The following is a 16,535-nucleotide window of genomic DNA, read 5'->3' as shown; positions in this document are numbered from 1 at the left end:
TCATTTGGGGATTCAATAATGGCTCCCAGTTTGCAGTCATCTGTGAACTTTGTTAGCCAGAGTCCCTTAGTGTTGGCCTGTACTTCAGAGAAGTAGATGCCAAACAAGAGCAGTCCCAGGACTGAACCCTGAGGTACACCACTTATCACTTGTCTGGAGCTGGATTTGGAGTCAGCTACTTTTACACTCTGGGTTCTGTCAGTAAGCCAGTTGACAACCCATCGAGTGACATAGTAATTTATGCCCAGCTTAGTAAGTTTATCTACAATTCCAGAGTGGAGGATGGTGTCGAAGGTCTTGGCGAGGTCCAGATAGGCTGTGTGGACCGCCTTACCCTCGTCCACAGCTCTGGAGACTGATTCGAAGATGTCAATCAGGTTCAGGAGACAGGATCGGCCCTTCATGAACCCAAACTGGGTGGGGTTCAGTGTTTGAAGATTGCCAATGTCTTTGTTTATAAGTTCCATGATAATGCGTTCCATGCTCTTGCAGGTCAGGCTCGTCAGACTGATGGGACGGGTGTTGCCGGGATGCAAGGTGGATCCCCCCTTGTGGAGTGGGATAAATGTAGCTGTGCGCCACTCAGTGGGTACGAAGCCTGAGGTGAGGCTATGATTAAACATGACACTTAGGTGAGGTGCCAGTTCATTTTGTAGTTCATGTAGTACACAGCCCAGGATGTCTTCTGGTCCCATGGATGCTGTATTCTTAGCTTTGGAGAGTGCGGTTTCTACCTGTGTGGCCATGATTACCGGAATTTGGCAATCTTTTGGTATTGAGATGGGCCCTTTAGAGTGTGAAAGGGGGGGTGAAGTTGGCACTAAATTGATCTGCCAGGATATTGGCAATATCCTTGGGATCAGTATATTTAATGCCATTCTGTTGTAGCTCAGAGCATATCTGAGCATTGCCATTTAGATTCTTCACATAACTATGGAATGCCTTGTGGTTGTCTTTGGAATCTTTGGCAACTTTATTTTCGTAACTAGCTTTGGAGGATTTTATGAGGGATCTCAGCTTCTTACTGAGGCTGGTAAGGGAGTTTTTTTGTATCCTGGGATTTTCCTCTTTTCTGCAACAGTTTCTTTCTTCTGTTGTACAGTTTGTTTATGGCAGGGGACCACTAGATTGGCTTCCTTTTTTTGGAGGAGAGCGTCTTGGTTCTATTTGAGATGGCACGATTCATGCACGAGTGGATGTGCTCGTACAGTGCCTTAGTGTAGGATTCAGCAGTCAAACTTTCAGCTCCCGTCTGCATGGATGTCATGAAGTTTGTCATTTCTGACTTGAGGAGTATGAAGTTGGCTTTGGAGAAGTTTTTTATGGAGGTTTCTTTACTGGGGGGTGGGGGGGGTGGATGTCAAGGGTGATTTGCTTATGGTCAGACCTGACCAATGAGGGGGTGACCACTGGTATGGAGCATCTATCTCCCATATTGGTAATGACCAGGTCTAGGATATTGGAGCTCCTCGTGGGACAATGGATTAGTCGATCCAGGGCGTTGGAATTTATGAATTCCAAGAACCGTTGGGAAAAGGTGTTGGTACCCGAGTAGTTTTCTCAGTTAATGGCAGGGTAGTCGAAATCACCCAGTATTAGGGTGTTTGGTTGTATCTTAATATTTTCCAGTATGTTTAGAAAGGTGTAGTGAGAATCTTGGGGCATGGTGGGGGATCTGTAGCAAGCTACAATTTGGATTGCAGTCTTACCTTGGGTTAGTTGCACCTGGAAAATTTCAGGTGCATTGTGTTGGGCAACTAGCCTGGAGGTATATAATGGAAAATGCCCCACTCCAAAACACAGATATCGAGACAGAACTTAGAACATGTGGAGGTAACTCCTTCACTTTCGATCATCATGTTGCAACAGTGATCAGGAAATCCTATCTGCTATAGCCAATTGCAAATGGTATTATCTCTAGATCCAAAGAAATATTTAACCCTGTGCATGTGAATACAAAGTCCTGTTTGGGATGTATCTTACTAAATATATCAAGCAGTTGGAGAGATGCCAAAGGTTCCTGCCCCCCCCCCCCCCCAAAAAAAAAAAAAAATCATGGGCCTAAAGGACTTGAGCTACCAAAAGAGGCTGGAGGCCTTGTCCCTGTATGTGTATTCTACAGACACCTTAAGGGTGATCTGTACCTTGCCTTTCAGGCTATTTGGGAGCTGCAGTTCATGAACTATGATTTTTCCACAATACAAGCAGTCCAGAGAACACTAGAAGCAAAGATGTGAACCTGCTTCATTAAATAAACAAATCACAGTGATAGAGATTTGTCATATAAAACAACTGACTCTTCTCTGGAACAAACTTCCCCTCCAGATCAAGCAATTTGTAAAACTATGGTCTTTTAAGAAGGAATCTGACAATTAGATGGGTATTCATAAATTCACCCCCCCCCCCCCACACACACACACCCCGATAAGTGGCTGATCCTTCCTTGAAAAAGAAGATAAAGTTTAAGGAAGAATTATGGCAAGGAGTAAATGGCCACATGGTCCAGTTACCTTGTACATTCTATGAGTATGATTCTAAGATTCTGTGTCATAGCCACATTTTATTATGTGCCCTCCAGCCATACCAGGTGATTTTCCTAATTTGGAACTGTATTTTTTTCTCTGAGAGAAACATCAGGAATGCACTGACTCACGTCAGACCTATGAACGGTCTGCATTTTGGAGGAATGTATCTATTTTCAGACCTGATTGATCCCTGCTCATAATGTTTCTATTTTTTGGAGGCATGTCCCTATTTTCTGTCTAAATTTACCCCTTCACACAATTTTCTGAACACTCTGAGCAAAAGTGATTTTTGAAGCTGTCTAGTATACAGACAAACAAGTTTAGCAACATGCTATTGGCACCAAGGATTTAAAGAAAGAAGGCACACATCTTACATTTTCTTTTTTTCAGAAGTAAAACTAGATGAACTTGCGTGTAGAATTTTGCAATATAATTCATTAAAGTCTACAGATTTTTACACACTGTCTCTCTGATAATGCACTTACATTTTCTATCATTAGCACTCTGTTTTTGAAATGTGTTTCTGAGTAGTGTCCCACATCCCTATTAGAAGAGAGAAGAGTTATGTGCTATTTGGCAATGAAATGTTATGCTAATTAAATGCCCAGATATTTTGCTCGCTGTACCTAATTTTAAGGGCCTTTGCACCTATTTTCAATGTATGCAATTTGAGAAGTATAAGTCAGGTCAGTTTGCTTCAAATTTTCTGGCTTGTGTGTTTGCCAGAAAATGTTGTAATCATGTTTATGTACATTTGCCAATTAAAATTACAAATAATTAAACCAACAATAATCTGCTTGTAATGTCATCATTATCCCCATGACAACAGAATGTGATTATGTTCCAGCAGTTTCAGCAAGAAATAATAACAAGTTGAATGACAGCTTCTTTCTGGATAAGCAATGGGTGAAAAAGTCCTGGAGACAAAGCAAAACAAATCACTTAACAAATAACTAGTCTGTATAATACAAATGAGTGTGGCTTGTGACAGAGTGGTCATTGTATTCTAATGAACTTGAAAGTGACAAGGCAACATTTTTCCACATTGTTTTAACTTCTAATTTAGGAAAGAAAATCCATCTAAAATGTAGAAAGTGAACTTTGAGTTACAGGTTAATAAATATAAAATGCATTTGTTAGAAAATATAAAATGTTAAAAGAATACAACAAATGTATTGAACATGTAAGGTGTATTAACACAAAAATATGGAAACCAGCTATTGTATGAGGTACAGAAATAAATGCTAGCTTATCACATTTTTAGTTTTAAGTTTGCAGCCAAAGTGACAAAAAAATATACTTCAAAAGATATTTGTCAAGGGGCAACTAGACATTTTCTGCCGGCGTCTATATTATTGTGTTTGATAAAGCTTTCAAAAGCATCAGCTGGACTTTGAAATCAGGTTTACAAAATGCCAGAGTAATAAGAAAGACAGTTTATTGCCAAAGAAATTAATATTCACTGCTTTATCATCCAAGAGCCATTTCCCACTTTAATTTTATGAGCCACAGTCTCCAAAGTGCATTTACACAGAGGCGATTCGACAAAGATTTTTTAATTAAAATGGTGCTGATGGCCCTTTCCTTTTCCAGTGGGTGATGTTTACAAAACTGCATCTCCACAGAATGTCTGGTTTATTTTAATTCAAGAAGATTGCAATTCACGTCTCAAAGTAGCAAAAGGGTAATAACGTCAGAGAAAATGTACAGCACATGCCCCAAAGTTCTTTTTTTCCTCACAGCTGAGAGTGTTAAGTAAAAAGAAATTAACAACACATGGCATCATTTATGTACCAGCAGAATCGGTGACCACCCAGCAGAACAACGTAGTTACGTGCAAGAACAAAATGCAAAGGCAAGAAATTAAGACTAAGTGTACAATCTGTAATTCTATGTAATTTCCATTTGCAACATCCATTTCCTGCTTCTGCTGAGTGACTAACTAAAATGGCAGACTAAAAATGTTCCAGTCAAGCTGTAAAAATATTTCATTTTCATAGCATTTGTGACCAAAAAAACCCCATAAATAAATAAAAAAAAACAGATGAAATATAGAAGAAATATGGTGTACAAACTACACGGTAAGTAATGGTCATAGTTCATAATCACAAATCTAATGCGGATTCCCAAGATTCCGTCTAATCTGTTTGGGAACAGAAAAAAAATCAGAGCATTTCTGCCAATACCTGCTGCAAATTATAGCATAAAGACACACATTTTTAACTACTGAACTTATAAAATGCACATTTCTTGGCATCTGAATATATACTGGATGCAGACAATGGAAGTGCTACGGGGAAAGGAGGAGGCATCAGTCATCAGTCATGGGTTGGAAGGGTGGCGTAATGGTTAAGGTGTTTGCCTTACAAACACAAGGTGCTGGGTTTGAGTCTCACAAGGGATAATTGGCTAGGCTTAAAATGGCTCGCAAGGGCAGTTAGCTTAGTACTAACCTATGAACCTATCTGCTTGTCCATCCCATGGGAAGGAAAGCAGAATTGGCTCATGGTATGTGTGACGCCTAGTGGCAGCACAGGGTATTGCATCCACTAATAAAAGCCTTCTGCATACATGCTTTTGGTGTTCACAGTCCCAAAGCAGACAGCATAATGGGGAATTCAGGAGATCCACTGTGAGAAATTACTCCAACGGAAAGGTTAGGCCTACCTACAGGACCTGGAGCTGGCTCCACACCCTACCCCCTTCCAGAGTTTCACCAGGGGACTAATATATGGGCTGACTAGGCTCCTCATGCAGAAATGAATGAGTTGTAGCATTCTTGCATAGTCTGGGGTTGCCTGGCTCTTGTCCTCGACCAAACAAATGGGTCATCTGACTGGCTGAAGGTGTTCTGAGCACATCCAGTGAAAGCAGGGATTTGGGTGAGGAGAAAAAACATGTGACGGGGAAGAGAAAGTTTAGCATGTTCCCAGATGTCTGCTTCTCTCTAAAACTAAATTCAAGGGAGGTAAAAACAAACAGAAGAAAATATGGCAGGTGGTGCAAGGGGGCTTGCCCCCTTGTTAGCAATGTGTAGATATGTTTTGGCTTTGTTTTTTTTTTTTACATGTTTGAAATTTCAAAAGTCGATCATATGGTCTCGGTCGTATGGGAGTTGGCTTTCTGAAATTTTTATCATGTATATACACATGGCTCTAGTTAATCGAAACTCACTTACCCATTCCCAGTTCTTTGAAACTTCAGTTATCTGAAAGCATGGACTGCCAAAATCTTTTCCTTATGAAAGGAACCACTTGGCCACCATGAGAAAAAACCCACACAGACCAAAACTACCCCCCCCTCACTTAAATATTCCAACTCCGAGATCGCACTTCATTGTAGAAAGGGCAAAGTTCACCATGGTGGCTAAGTGGTTCCATTCACAGGGAAAGGATTTGGCAGTCTGTGCTTTCAGATAACTGAAGTTTCGAAGAACTGGGAACAGGTAAATGAATTCCGATTAATGTAATTTCAATGGCTCAAAGTAGATCCATGTAGATATATATATATATATATATATATATATATATATATATCAAACGTACATATACACACACACACACACACACACACGTTTAGCGAAAAAATATATATATACATATAATTATATAAATATTTATCTAGTCAAAAATGTCAAAAGTTTTCCACAAAATTCTCCTGAACACCTAGATCTATTGTAGTTCCTCAAGCAGTAAACAATATCTGAGATAGCTCGCTCTATTCACAGAGATTGTGGGTAGGAGAGGAGCCTGATCACTAGAGCCAAACCTTTGAAGTGGCTGTAGCCAGATCTAAGATCAGATCTGAGACCCATCCGTTAAGGAACAGATGAAAAGGACAACATCAGATCTAGTATTCAGCTTAAAATGCACAAGAAATAAAATACTGCAAAGATTCACTTTTATTCCACTTCTTAAAGAAACATACACATTAAATTATGTATATTATAAGTACTAATAGAAAAAGCAGAGGCAGGAATAAAATAATCCAAAGTGTTTTGTATCTGAGTTCAAGAGAACAAAAAAGCCAGAAAAAGGAGGTCTTCTCAAGTGATTCTTCTCTTTCAGTGGCACAAGAAAAGCTGAGGGCTGCTGTCTGCAGTTGTGAAGCGCTATCCTGCTCTGGGAGCCGATTAGTCCTTCACACTCAAAGACATGCAGAGGAAGGAGTATGTAGCTTTGAGAGACTGCCAGAGAAAGGGTAGTAGGCATTACAACCCAAATGCTAATAGGTCAGTGTGCTTGTTGAACATCAGCAATTTTCTGTGTCTGTAAGCTAAGTAGATCCTTTAGCACCATTCATTACTGAAACTATACAATGTTAACAACTTACTTTTTATTGGAATGATCAGCTGTGGAATTACAGGTAGGATTTTAGCACCTCCATGTTCTAACATGTCATGGACTCCCTGTCTTGCAAAAAATTCATATGGGTGTGTTGTCTCGCAGAGTCCATCAAAGAAGAGAGGCAGATAATGGTGGTAATCCAGCTTCTCAATTTCTACCTGTGGTATTTAAACAGAACATAGTTTCAATATTTGCAAAGCAGTTTGATGCAATCACAACCATGTGCAGAATTTGTTTGTTAGTGTAATTGTATGCAGAGCATAATTTCCAGATTCACAATTTTGCAGTTACCATCAACAGCAAGGAGCCATGGCACTGATTTATTACACGTGACACAGCCTCGTATCCTGTATTAAAACCTAGCTGATCTTAAAAAAGGAAGTTTCATTTCCTGAGTCAGCCCACTGCACACCTCACTCAGATAACCTAATAATATATCATTTCCATGTCATTTCCACTAAAAAAGAATTAAATTATTCTGCATTAATAATTAATATCACACTAAGGGTCAGTACATAACAAGGAATGACATCAAAGCAAAATGAAGTAACACACAAGACAGGGGGCTAGATTCCAGGATAACTTAATTTTCCAAGACATTGCTTCAGTTAAAAAAAAGCACACCTTGTTATTTATTCCCCCCTAAAAGTTCAAATCCTAAAATTCCTGTGTAGTATTCATTCTAAAACAAATTCATACAAACATGGCATGTCCTTTTGTGATCCATTAACCAGAATTTGACCACTAAATTCAAATGCATTTTGTCTGAATTAATTGGTAGTATTATGGAAACAATGTTTTCTAATGTGAGGTGTAGGTTTGGGGTTAGAGATTAATGGCAGTGGTAGGATTAGCATGCATTAGTAAAGTGTGTGTTGGGGGGGATTGCTTTCAAAGACTGGCCAGGTGTTATATCCTTGGCAGGATGTAATCAATATTGACAAGACTACTGCAGCAGTAATTATCATGAACATTCATTATATTATCTACAGTAAGTGTCAGACATGCCATACTATGTGGTGGGCATAAAATATTTACTTCTCAAAACAAACAAATAAATAAATCCATTGGTGCTTGGTGAGAAACGTCTGTGTTGCATAACTCCATGTGGCAACGTGATTTTATTTTCACTGCATTTTTTTATCAAATTGATTGCAACCCTGTTACAAGTTATGTAAAATATATCTACTTAAAAAGTTGCATTTACCATTTTACTAATCTTAAACTATACTGAAATTCAGAAAGTGCAGTTGTGCAAGTCAGACTTATCATAACAATAGATATATGAATGATCACTGCTGCAATAGCCTTAGCTATATGGGTTATATCCTGCCAAGGATATAAGAGCCAGCCGGTTTCAAAAGCTTCAGGGCACATTCCACACACCCAAACTGTCAAGCAGCTCAAGCTGAGCTGACTAAAATACAAGTTTGGGTGACAGCTCTTAAGAGTTTTCTTGGCAAAACAGAGAGGGAGGTTGGGCCCTGAAAGGACAATGCTAGGGAAAAAAAAAAAAAAAGTAAATGTCCAAGCCCTGGAACAAAAAACACACCAAAACCTAAGCCGGGGTGGGGGGGGGGGGGTGAGTGAGGACATGACTACTGCAGCAGTGATCATTAGAACATCTACTGTTATAGTAAGTTTACTTACACAACTGTACTATGTTCTTCTTATTGATCACTGCTGCAGTAGCCTTACCTATATGGGTAGATTCCCTTAGCTAACTTCATTTGGGAGGTATAAGGATAAGAGTCCAGGAGCCCCTAATAAATGGTCCTAGCAAATCTTGATCTGGGCCTAGAAAAAGAATCACGCTTATAGTGCTTTGTAAAACTATGTACAGAGGACCAAGTAGCAACCTTTAGAATAGGTCTGGAATCCAACCCTTTGCAAAAAGCCATAGATGAAGCCAAGGACCTAACAGAATGGGCCCTGACCCTGCCTGGATTAGTCTTATTATGGTGAATACAACAAAAGGTAAAAACCTTAGATAACCATTTGGAAACAATCTGTTTTGACACAGGTTAGAAATTAACAATTGATCCAAAGATCTGAAAAATTTAGTTCTGTCAAGATAGCACCTGAGTCATCTAATCCAAAGATCTGAAAAGTTTAGTTCTGTCAAGATAGCACCTGAGTCATCTGTGGACATCCAGGGTGTGGAGTATCCTTTCTCCCTCATTTTTAGGTTCAGGAAAGAAAACAGGGAAATGGATACTTTGGCTTAAAGTAGACTTGGATAACACTTTGCGTATAAAAGAAGGATTAGTTCTAAAAGAAACCCTGTCCCTATGGAAAATGGGATAGGGTTGACTCACCATAAGAGGTGCAACTCAAATACCTTTCTCGCGCAGGTCACACCAATCAATAAAACTGTGCCACTAGTTTTCTTGGAGGCTTCTTATGCAAAACCTCCTTTAAAGAACACTTTGACATGAGGATGCATTGAGACAGGATAATCCATGAGCAGGTATGTTGAAATAGCTGAAAAATGAACCTTGACAGAGGAATTACAAATGCCATAATATAGTAACTTACACAAACATTGTAAAACCAGAGAACAACTAGCCCTGAATGAGTACTGCTTATGTTATTGGCACCAACCAGAAAACATTTTATTTATTTATTTATTGGCAGTCCACTGGGCCAAGGTAAGTCTATTTCCAGTAGAGGCCCACGGAGAAAAGCTCCAGGTTAAAATCAGTCTTATACAGAAGTTTACAAAAGTTTACAAAAAGAAATTTACAAAATTATACAGAAATGAAAAAGTGATAAGACATTACACTAACAGCAAATCTGAACATTGTCAAGTACTGTCAATAATATCCTGAGACAATACAAGCCAGAGAATGCTTAAATATTATGCAGTTAACAACACGAAGGCAAACATATGAAGCAAGGCATTACGTAGCATAAACAATAAAAACATATGTACATGTGTATATGTATATATATTTATACCTAAAAACATGGAAGGGCATAAGAGGAGAACATTGTAATAGATAGTAGAGAAGGAAAGAAGAAGAAAGAGAGGAAAAGGAAGAAGAAGGGGAGGGGATAGTAACTGGGAAGAACAGATAAAGAGGAGAAATGGGAAGAGAGGGAAAGAAGAAGGAAACTGGGCTAGGGAATGAAAGAGGAAGAGATTGAAAGAATAGGGAAAAAGGGGCTAGGGAGTTAATAGAAAGCAAGAGAGGGAATTTAGTAGTTTAAATTCATTGGGAATGCCAAGAAAACAGAATATTGGAGACGGAGCTAGAAAATAAACAGATTTGGGTTAGTTCAATAGATTAAGTGATGGCAGAGGAAGGAGTTGAGCAGTTACATATCCCACTGGAGATGACTGAGCAGTACAGTTTTGAAGTCATAGGGACTTTGTTGTAAGCAGATAAAGGAAGGTAGATTATTCCATTTTGTGGCAATGTTCCAGTATAATAACTGGCCTGCAGGTGATTTAGGTCTATGAACTTGAAGAAAATGTTGTTGTTCAGATCACAGTGACCTAATGGGATATAAAGGATAACTAAGGAGCTATGTGCAGGACAGTCTTGTTTTATGTGCAACTGTGAGCTGAAGCAGTAATAGGTTCTGGGGGGGGGGGGGGATTCGAGCCATTGTAGTTTTTTTTAGGGAAGTACAGTGGTGAGTAGAGTAGCAACTGTTTGTAGCACATTTAGCTATCTTATTATAGCATCTTTCTTGTTTTGAATTCAAGGAACACTGCAAGTTGGTTAGTAAATGTGCACCATAGGTTAGAGAGGGTAATAGGTAAGATTGAGCTAATACTTGTTTAGTAGGGAGGGAGAGGAACTTATTGTGTCTATAGAGCAACCACAGTTTTTTTGTGGGTTTTACTTATGTTATTTTGAATGTGCAGATCAAATGTGAGGTTTTCATCGATTATTACTCCTAACAATTTAGTGCGGGTAACTACCTCAATTTTAGTGGAGGTAAGAGTGAATATACCGAGGTCAGTTTAATTGACAGGAGAATTTCTTTTGGGTGTGAAGATCATAAGTTTAGTTTTTTGGGGATTTAAAGAAAGGTGATTATTGTGAAGCTAGGTCTCCACAGAGGAGAATGCTACTTGAGTGTTATGCTGTAATAATTTTGGGTTAGGTGCAGAGCAAACTAAAGTTGAGTCATCTACATACTGAACTAATGAGCCATGCAGGATAGCTTGATGGAGATTATTGATAAAAATGCTGAACAGTAGAGGGCCTAAGCTTGAACTTTGGGGTACACCTGTAGGGTTATGAAGGTAAGGGGAAGTGGAATTTTGCCATTTATCAGCATGCTGTCTGTTGGAGAGATAGCTTTTAAACCAATTAACTGACTGGGGAGATACTCCTATGGTTGAGAGCTGAGAGAAGAGGATAGAATGAGAGATTGTATCAAATGCTTTTGATAGGTCTAAAAAAAGGGCAGATACAATGTGTGACCTGAGTCTCATGCTTTTTTGATCATGTCCAGGAAGGATATTCATGCAGTGGAGGTGCTGTGACCTGGGCGGAACCCAAGCTGTGTTGGGGAAAGGATTTTGTTTTTCAGCAGGTAGCCTAAGGGTTGTTTTTGCACACATTTTTCTAGGATTTTAGCAATAGGGAAAGTATAGCAATGGGTCGCAAGTTGAAGATATTGGTCGATAGACCACATTTGTGAAGAGGAAGGATAATTGCCTTTTTCCAGAGGCAAGGGACATGGGATTCTTGGATAAATCTGTTTATCAGCATGATAATGGATAGGCCACTGTGTCAGCAGCAGTTTTAAGAAACTTGGCAGGAATTCTATCAGCCGAGCATGAGCAGGGTTTTAATTTGAGGAGGAGTTTTTTAATGGTAGAGGTGAAGATGGGAAAGAGATTGAATTCTGGTTGTGAGGATTGTTGTGTACAGTAAGGGGGGAGGGTGTTGATGCCTGGAGTAGCATGATTCAAAGAATTTAAGGTATTATGGAAAGTGTGAGGTACGGAGTGTTTCAAGGGGGAATGAGAAGAGCTTGTAGAAATAGTATTATTTGTGAGAGGTAAATAAAAAGTAGCAGTGATGTTAGCAATGGTGTCAATAAAGTAGGAGTTTTCAATTTGCTAATATACAATTTTCTAATGGCAGACTTTCTTCCTTCCATTAGTCCTTGTTGCACCTCCTCAGTAAACAGGCATCTAAAAGGACTTAAGACCCTATCATCCAGGCAGTCAACTGAAGATGATTGATGTTGGGGTTCTTGTGCGAGTAAATCCAGTCTGTGAGAAGGCTTGTGATAATTGCCTCTAGTCATTTCCAAAATAATGGAGAACCATGGTTGAATAGGCTAGGAGGAAGTCATCACAATGATAATTGGGACATTCCTTCTGAATCTTCAGAAGTACCCTGGATATCAGTGGACAAGGTGGAAAAGTGTATAGAAACACTCCTGTCCAAGGAAAAGAAAAGGCATCTGTCTTATAGGCATTCTTGCATGGAGTCCTGGAACAGAAACTTGACAGTTGATTGTTTAGAGAGAAGGCAAAGAGGTCCACATTTGGAACTTCCCACAGATAGATCAAATCCTGCTCTAGTTTCCATTCATTAGGGTCTTTCTTGGTCCTTCTCACCTTGTCTACCACACAGTTTTACTCTCTCAGATTGTAGGATGCTTGTGGAGTGAGACTGTGCAGTGAAGCTATATCCCAAGCAACCATGGCTAGTCTGCTAGTTTCCCCTTGCTTGGTGATGTACCATATGGCTGTGGTATTGTCTGTAACCACTTGAAGAGGTCCTGGGGACCAACAGATGGCTCAGGGAGTTGACTGCCTTGATCAGAGCAAGCATCTCCTTGATATTTTTGTGTTTGCGTCTGTCCTTCTTGTCCCACATCCCCTGTACTCCTATCTCTTTTTAAACTGCTCCCCAAGCAAAGTTCAATGTGTCTGTGGTAAACTGACTGCTTTGGAGTACGGATGAAGAACAGGAGACCTAGAATGAATGATATCTGTTCTCTCCACCAAAAAAATATTATTACTATTATCATTATTATTATTATAATTGTTGTTGTTGTTTATTTGGCTTGTTTATTTGGAATGTCCAATTGGGTAATACATCATTATATAGGACCTGGGCTCAACACAAATGTCCTTCACAATGCCTATATGATCATGACCTTTTGAAGTCTGCTTTTGAACAACTTCACCTTGCAACAATAGTTGGAAAGGTTTACTAGCTTTGTCATAGAATAATATCTGTGAGTGGCACTTTTTTGATAGTTGAACTTTGACTACCTTATTACTCTTTGAAGTTGGCACTAACAGCTGTTTGCTGATTGGAAGAGTTGTTCATGTTTGCCTTGACATCATTATTTGAGCTGGGAACCAAATGTCTGGTCACAAGTAATGTTTAGAAGGTTTAATAAATTGAAGAATACATCAGTTTCATCTCTTTTAGACTTTTCCATTAAGTGCTTTACACTGCGGACTGCCCCTTCAGCCAGACTATTAACTTGCTGGTACTCTGGACTACTTGTCACATGAATAAAATCCCAAGAGTCAACAAATTCTTTAAAATGTTGACTAGTGAATTGTGCACTGTTATCTGAAATGACTTTATGTGGGCTTCCATGGACAGAGAATTACTGTGCTAGACATCAGATCCCAGAGTAAGTCGACTTCAAACCATCGAATCCTGATGAGTGGATGGGAAATAGAAAGTTCACCCCGGGGATCACTCCAGTGGCTCTATTTGATAGAGGCACTGGGAACTAACATCAGGCGGCACAATGCCAGGGCACTTCTATGGGCTAGGCTTGTAAAGGCTCCAGAGCCATTAGCCTAGTACACACCTATGAACCTATAAAAGGCCCAAAAGTAGTAGTTCCTATGTCATTGCAAAAGGACTATATAAAATTTCTGCACAGAGGCAGCCCAAGCACTGAGTCAACTAAATGTAGAGCAAGAGGCATTGTGTTTTGGCCTTCAATGTCTAAAGATATTGAAAGACTGACATTTTCGTGTTCAGTTTGCAACATTAACAAACCACAACAGCAAAAAGAACCCCTTCACCTACACCCAATCCCTGATTTAACATGGTCAACAGTACCAGTATAAATTTTCGAATGTAATGGTCAACATTACCTGGTACTAGTTGATTCACACTCCTGATGGTGTGAAGTCGACTTATTCTGGGATCTGATGTCTAGCACAGTAATTACAAAACTAAAGAGACACTTCTCAGTCCATGGAAGTCCACATATTTTATTAAACCTTCTAAACATTCCTCTTGACCAGACACTTGGTCCACCTGCTCAAGTACTGATGTCTAGACAAACATGAATAATTTTTCCAATCATCAAACAGCTGTTAGTGCTGACTTCAAAGAGTAATAAGGTAGTCAAAGCTCAACTATCAAAGAAGTGCCACTCACAGAAATTATTCTATGACAAAACTAGTAGATCTCGCCAACTATTGTTGCAAGGTGAAGTTGTTCAAAAGCAGACTTCAAAAGGTCATGGTCATATAGGCATTGTGAAGGACATTTGTGTTGAACCCAGGTCCTACATAATTCATTCAGAAGGAGTACACTCAGAAGAAATTGCAGTCACATTTTGCCTGTCCCAGAGCTAAAGCCACAACAGAGTGTGTGTACTAATGATTCCAGTTCCTTGACTAAATCACCAACCAATCATTTCCAGAAAGGCAGACAGCCTTGCTCGAACAGTTATGAAATGCAAAGTGATGCTTCATACCGAGTAAACCTCTAAAGATAGTTCCTGTTTCTAATTCCATTCAAAATCTGCATGTGAAACGGGGAGGAAGAGTCTGCAAACCCAATCCTAAATACATACAGTGAACTGGACTTGAAATCGGATAGGCCATGATGAACTGTTAACATGATGTTTAATTCTGGAATGTTTTTAAAGAAAATATTAAAATAAATTTGTTCACGTATTTGAAATTGGGAACAAAATTAAAGAGGGAGGATGGGGAACAGTGATTGTTTGCACCTTGATAGCTACTGTAGTTTAAGGAAACACAGGTGGAGGGGCTGGTATTAAGCAAGTGTAGTTATGTACAAGTCTTACATGTGCATGCAGATTGATCCATGCTGGGTGTACAGTAAATCGCTGATAACTTACATTTACTGGCTCCACCCATCATTCAGCAGTATCAACCTTGAATAAAAATCCTTCCCCACCTGGGAAGAAGGAACTGGTTCTACTAGTCCTTGGGGCAGCATGTGATGAAGAACAGGTGGAATTTAAAGATTCTGATCTGGAGGTTGAGGAATGATCTCCTGGAAAGGAGAAATTTCCTCCCCTCTGTAACCTTGATGAATGATTTTTAGAACCAGTTTTTCTGTAACAATCTGTTATCAAATAGAAAAATGCAGATTCTGACTTTCTTGAAGAAAGAAAAAGGGGGCCAGGGTCTCTTAAATAGTCACTCAGACTTGTTGGACAGTCCTTGGTTTTAGGAGGTTTCTGCCCTGTTTTTGGAACCATCTTGCCATTTCTTCTTAAATAAGAAGTTATGTACCTACCATAACGTTCCATGTTAGTTGTCTTCTTCTCGCCTTCTTTCTTGCTGGATGGGTTCGGAGCCGATCCTCGGCTCTGACTCGGCCAATACTAAAAGCTCGAGAGCTAATTCCACCGGCTCGAGGCTCCCCTATATCCCACAATGCTAGGCGGTAACTACTTAGATCTCGTTTGGTAGCTATACCAAGCAATATTAGTCTCCAAAAATGGAGTAACAAATTTCAGAAGAAGAAACACAAAGAATTCCGGTCGGTCTGTCCAGGCTTGGGGGAAGGAGGGAGGGATGTAAGAAAGAAGGCGAGAAGAAGACAACTAACATGGAACGTTATGGTAGGTACATAACTTCTTAATGTTAAGTTGTCAATCTCGCCTTCATTCTTGCTGGATGGGACCGCGTCCCTAGCACCTTATCCCGGGTGGCCTATCGGAACAGACTCTTGAGAATAGTGGAACCAAAACTGGCACGGCTTCGGGAAACCATGTCCAATTTTTAATGTGAAATGAATGTATGAGGAGAAGCCCATGTGGCTGCTGCACAGATTGAGTCTATTGGCAATCTGTCCTGAAAGGCTATGGATGTAGCTAATGCCCTGGTTGAATGAGCTCTAGGTCTTGAGGGTAATTTTTGATGTCTGATCTCATAGATGAAAGTAATTGTAGAAGTGAGCCATCTAGACAGAGATACTTTGGTAACTGGAAGGCCCAATCTTCCTTCTGCATATGACAGAAACAATTGATCAGATTTCCTGAGTTGTTTAGTTCTGTCTAAGTAATATCTCAGTTGGCGATGAACATCCAAAAAATGCAGCTTTTGCTCTGACCTATTTGAATAGTTAGGGAAAAAACGGGGAGATCAATAATTTGGTTTAGGTTAATTTGAGAAGAGATTTTTGGTAAAAAGGATGGGTTCGTCCGGAGAGATACTCTGTCTTTGTGAAAAACTAGGTAAGGAGGACGACTGCAGAGGGCTTGGAGTTCTGATACTCTTTTCGCTGAAGTTATAGCTACCAGAAAAAGTGTCTTCCAGGAAAGCAATTTCAGAGAACATGAAGCCGCTGGTTCGAAGGGGGGAAGAATTAAAGACGCCAGAAACAAGTTTAAATCCCATTGAGGTGGAGGGTCTTTGATCGGAGGTTTGAGAAGAAATATACCTCTT

At 39.7% G+C, this 16,535-nt stretch overlaps 1 protein-coding gene across 2 annotated transcripts in view; it reads right to left on the bottom strand.

The window, feature by feature from the left end:
* The window catches only part of PACRG (parkin coregulated), a 1,708,327-nt gene that overhangs the window by 1,191,504 nt on the left and 500,288 nt on the right, over positions 1-16,535 (bottom strand). For both annotated transcript variants that reach the window (XM_044082855.1, XM_044082862.1), the window contains one exon: positions 6,858-7,029. In XM_044082855.1, coding sequence (XP_043938790.1) covers positions 6,858-7,029 — 172 coding nt within the window. The remainder of the gene's footprint in view (positions 1-6,857; positions 7,030-16,535) is intronic.

Source organism: Protopterus annectens, chromosome 1.part1 (genome assembly GCF_019279795.1).
Source record: "Protopterus annectens isolate FY-2018-M chromosome 1.part1, PAN1.0, whole genome shotgun sequence".
Classification (NCBI taxonomy): Eukaryota; Metazoa; Chordata; order Ceratodontiformes; family Protopteridae; genus Protopterus; species Protopterus annectens.
Note: the sequence above shows the minus strand (reverse complement) of the source record. Positions and strands in the feature narration are given on the sequence as shown.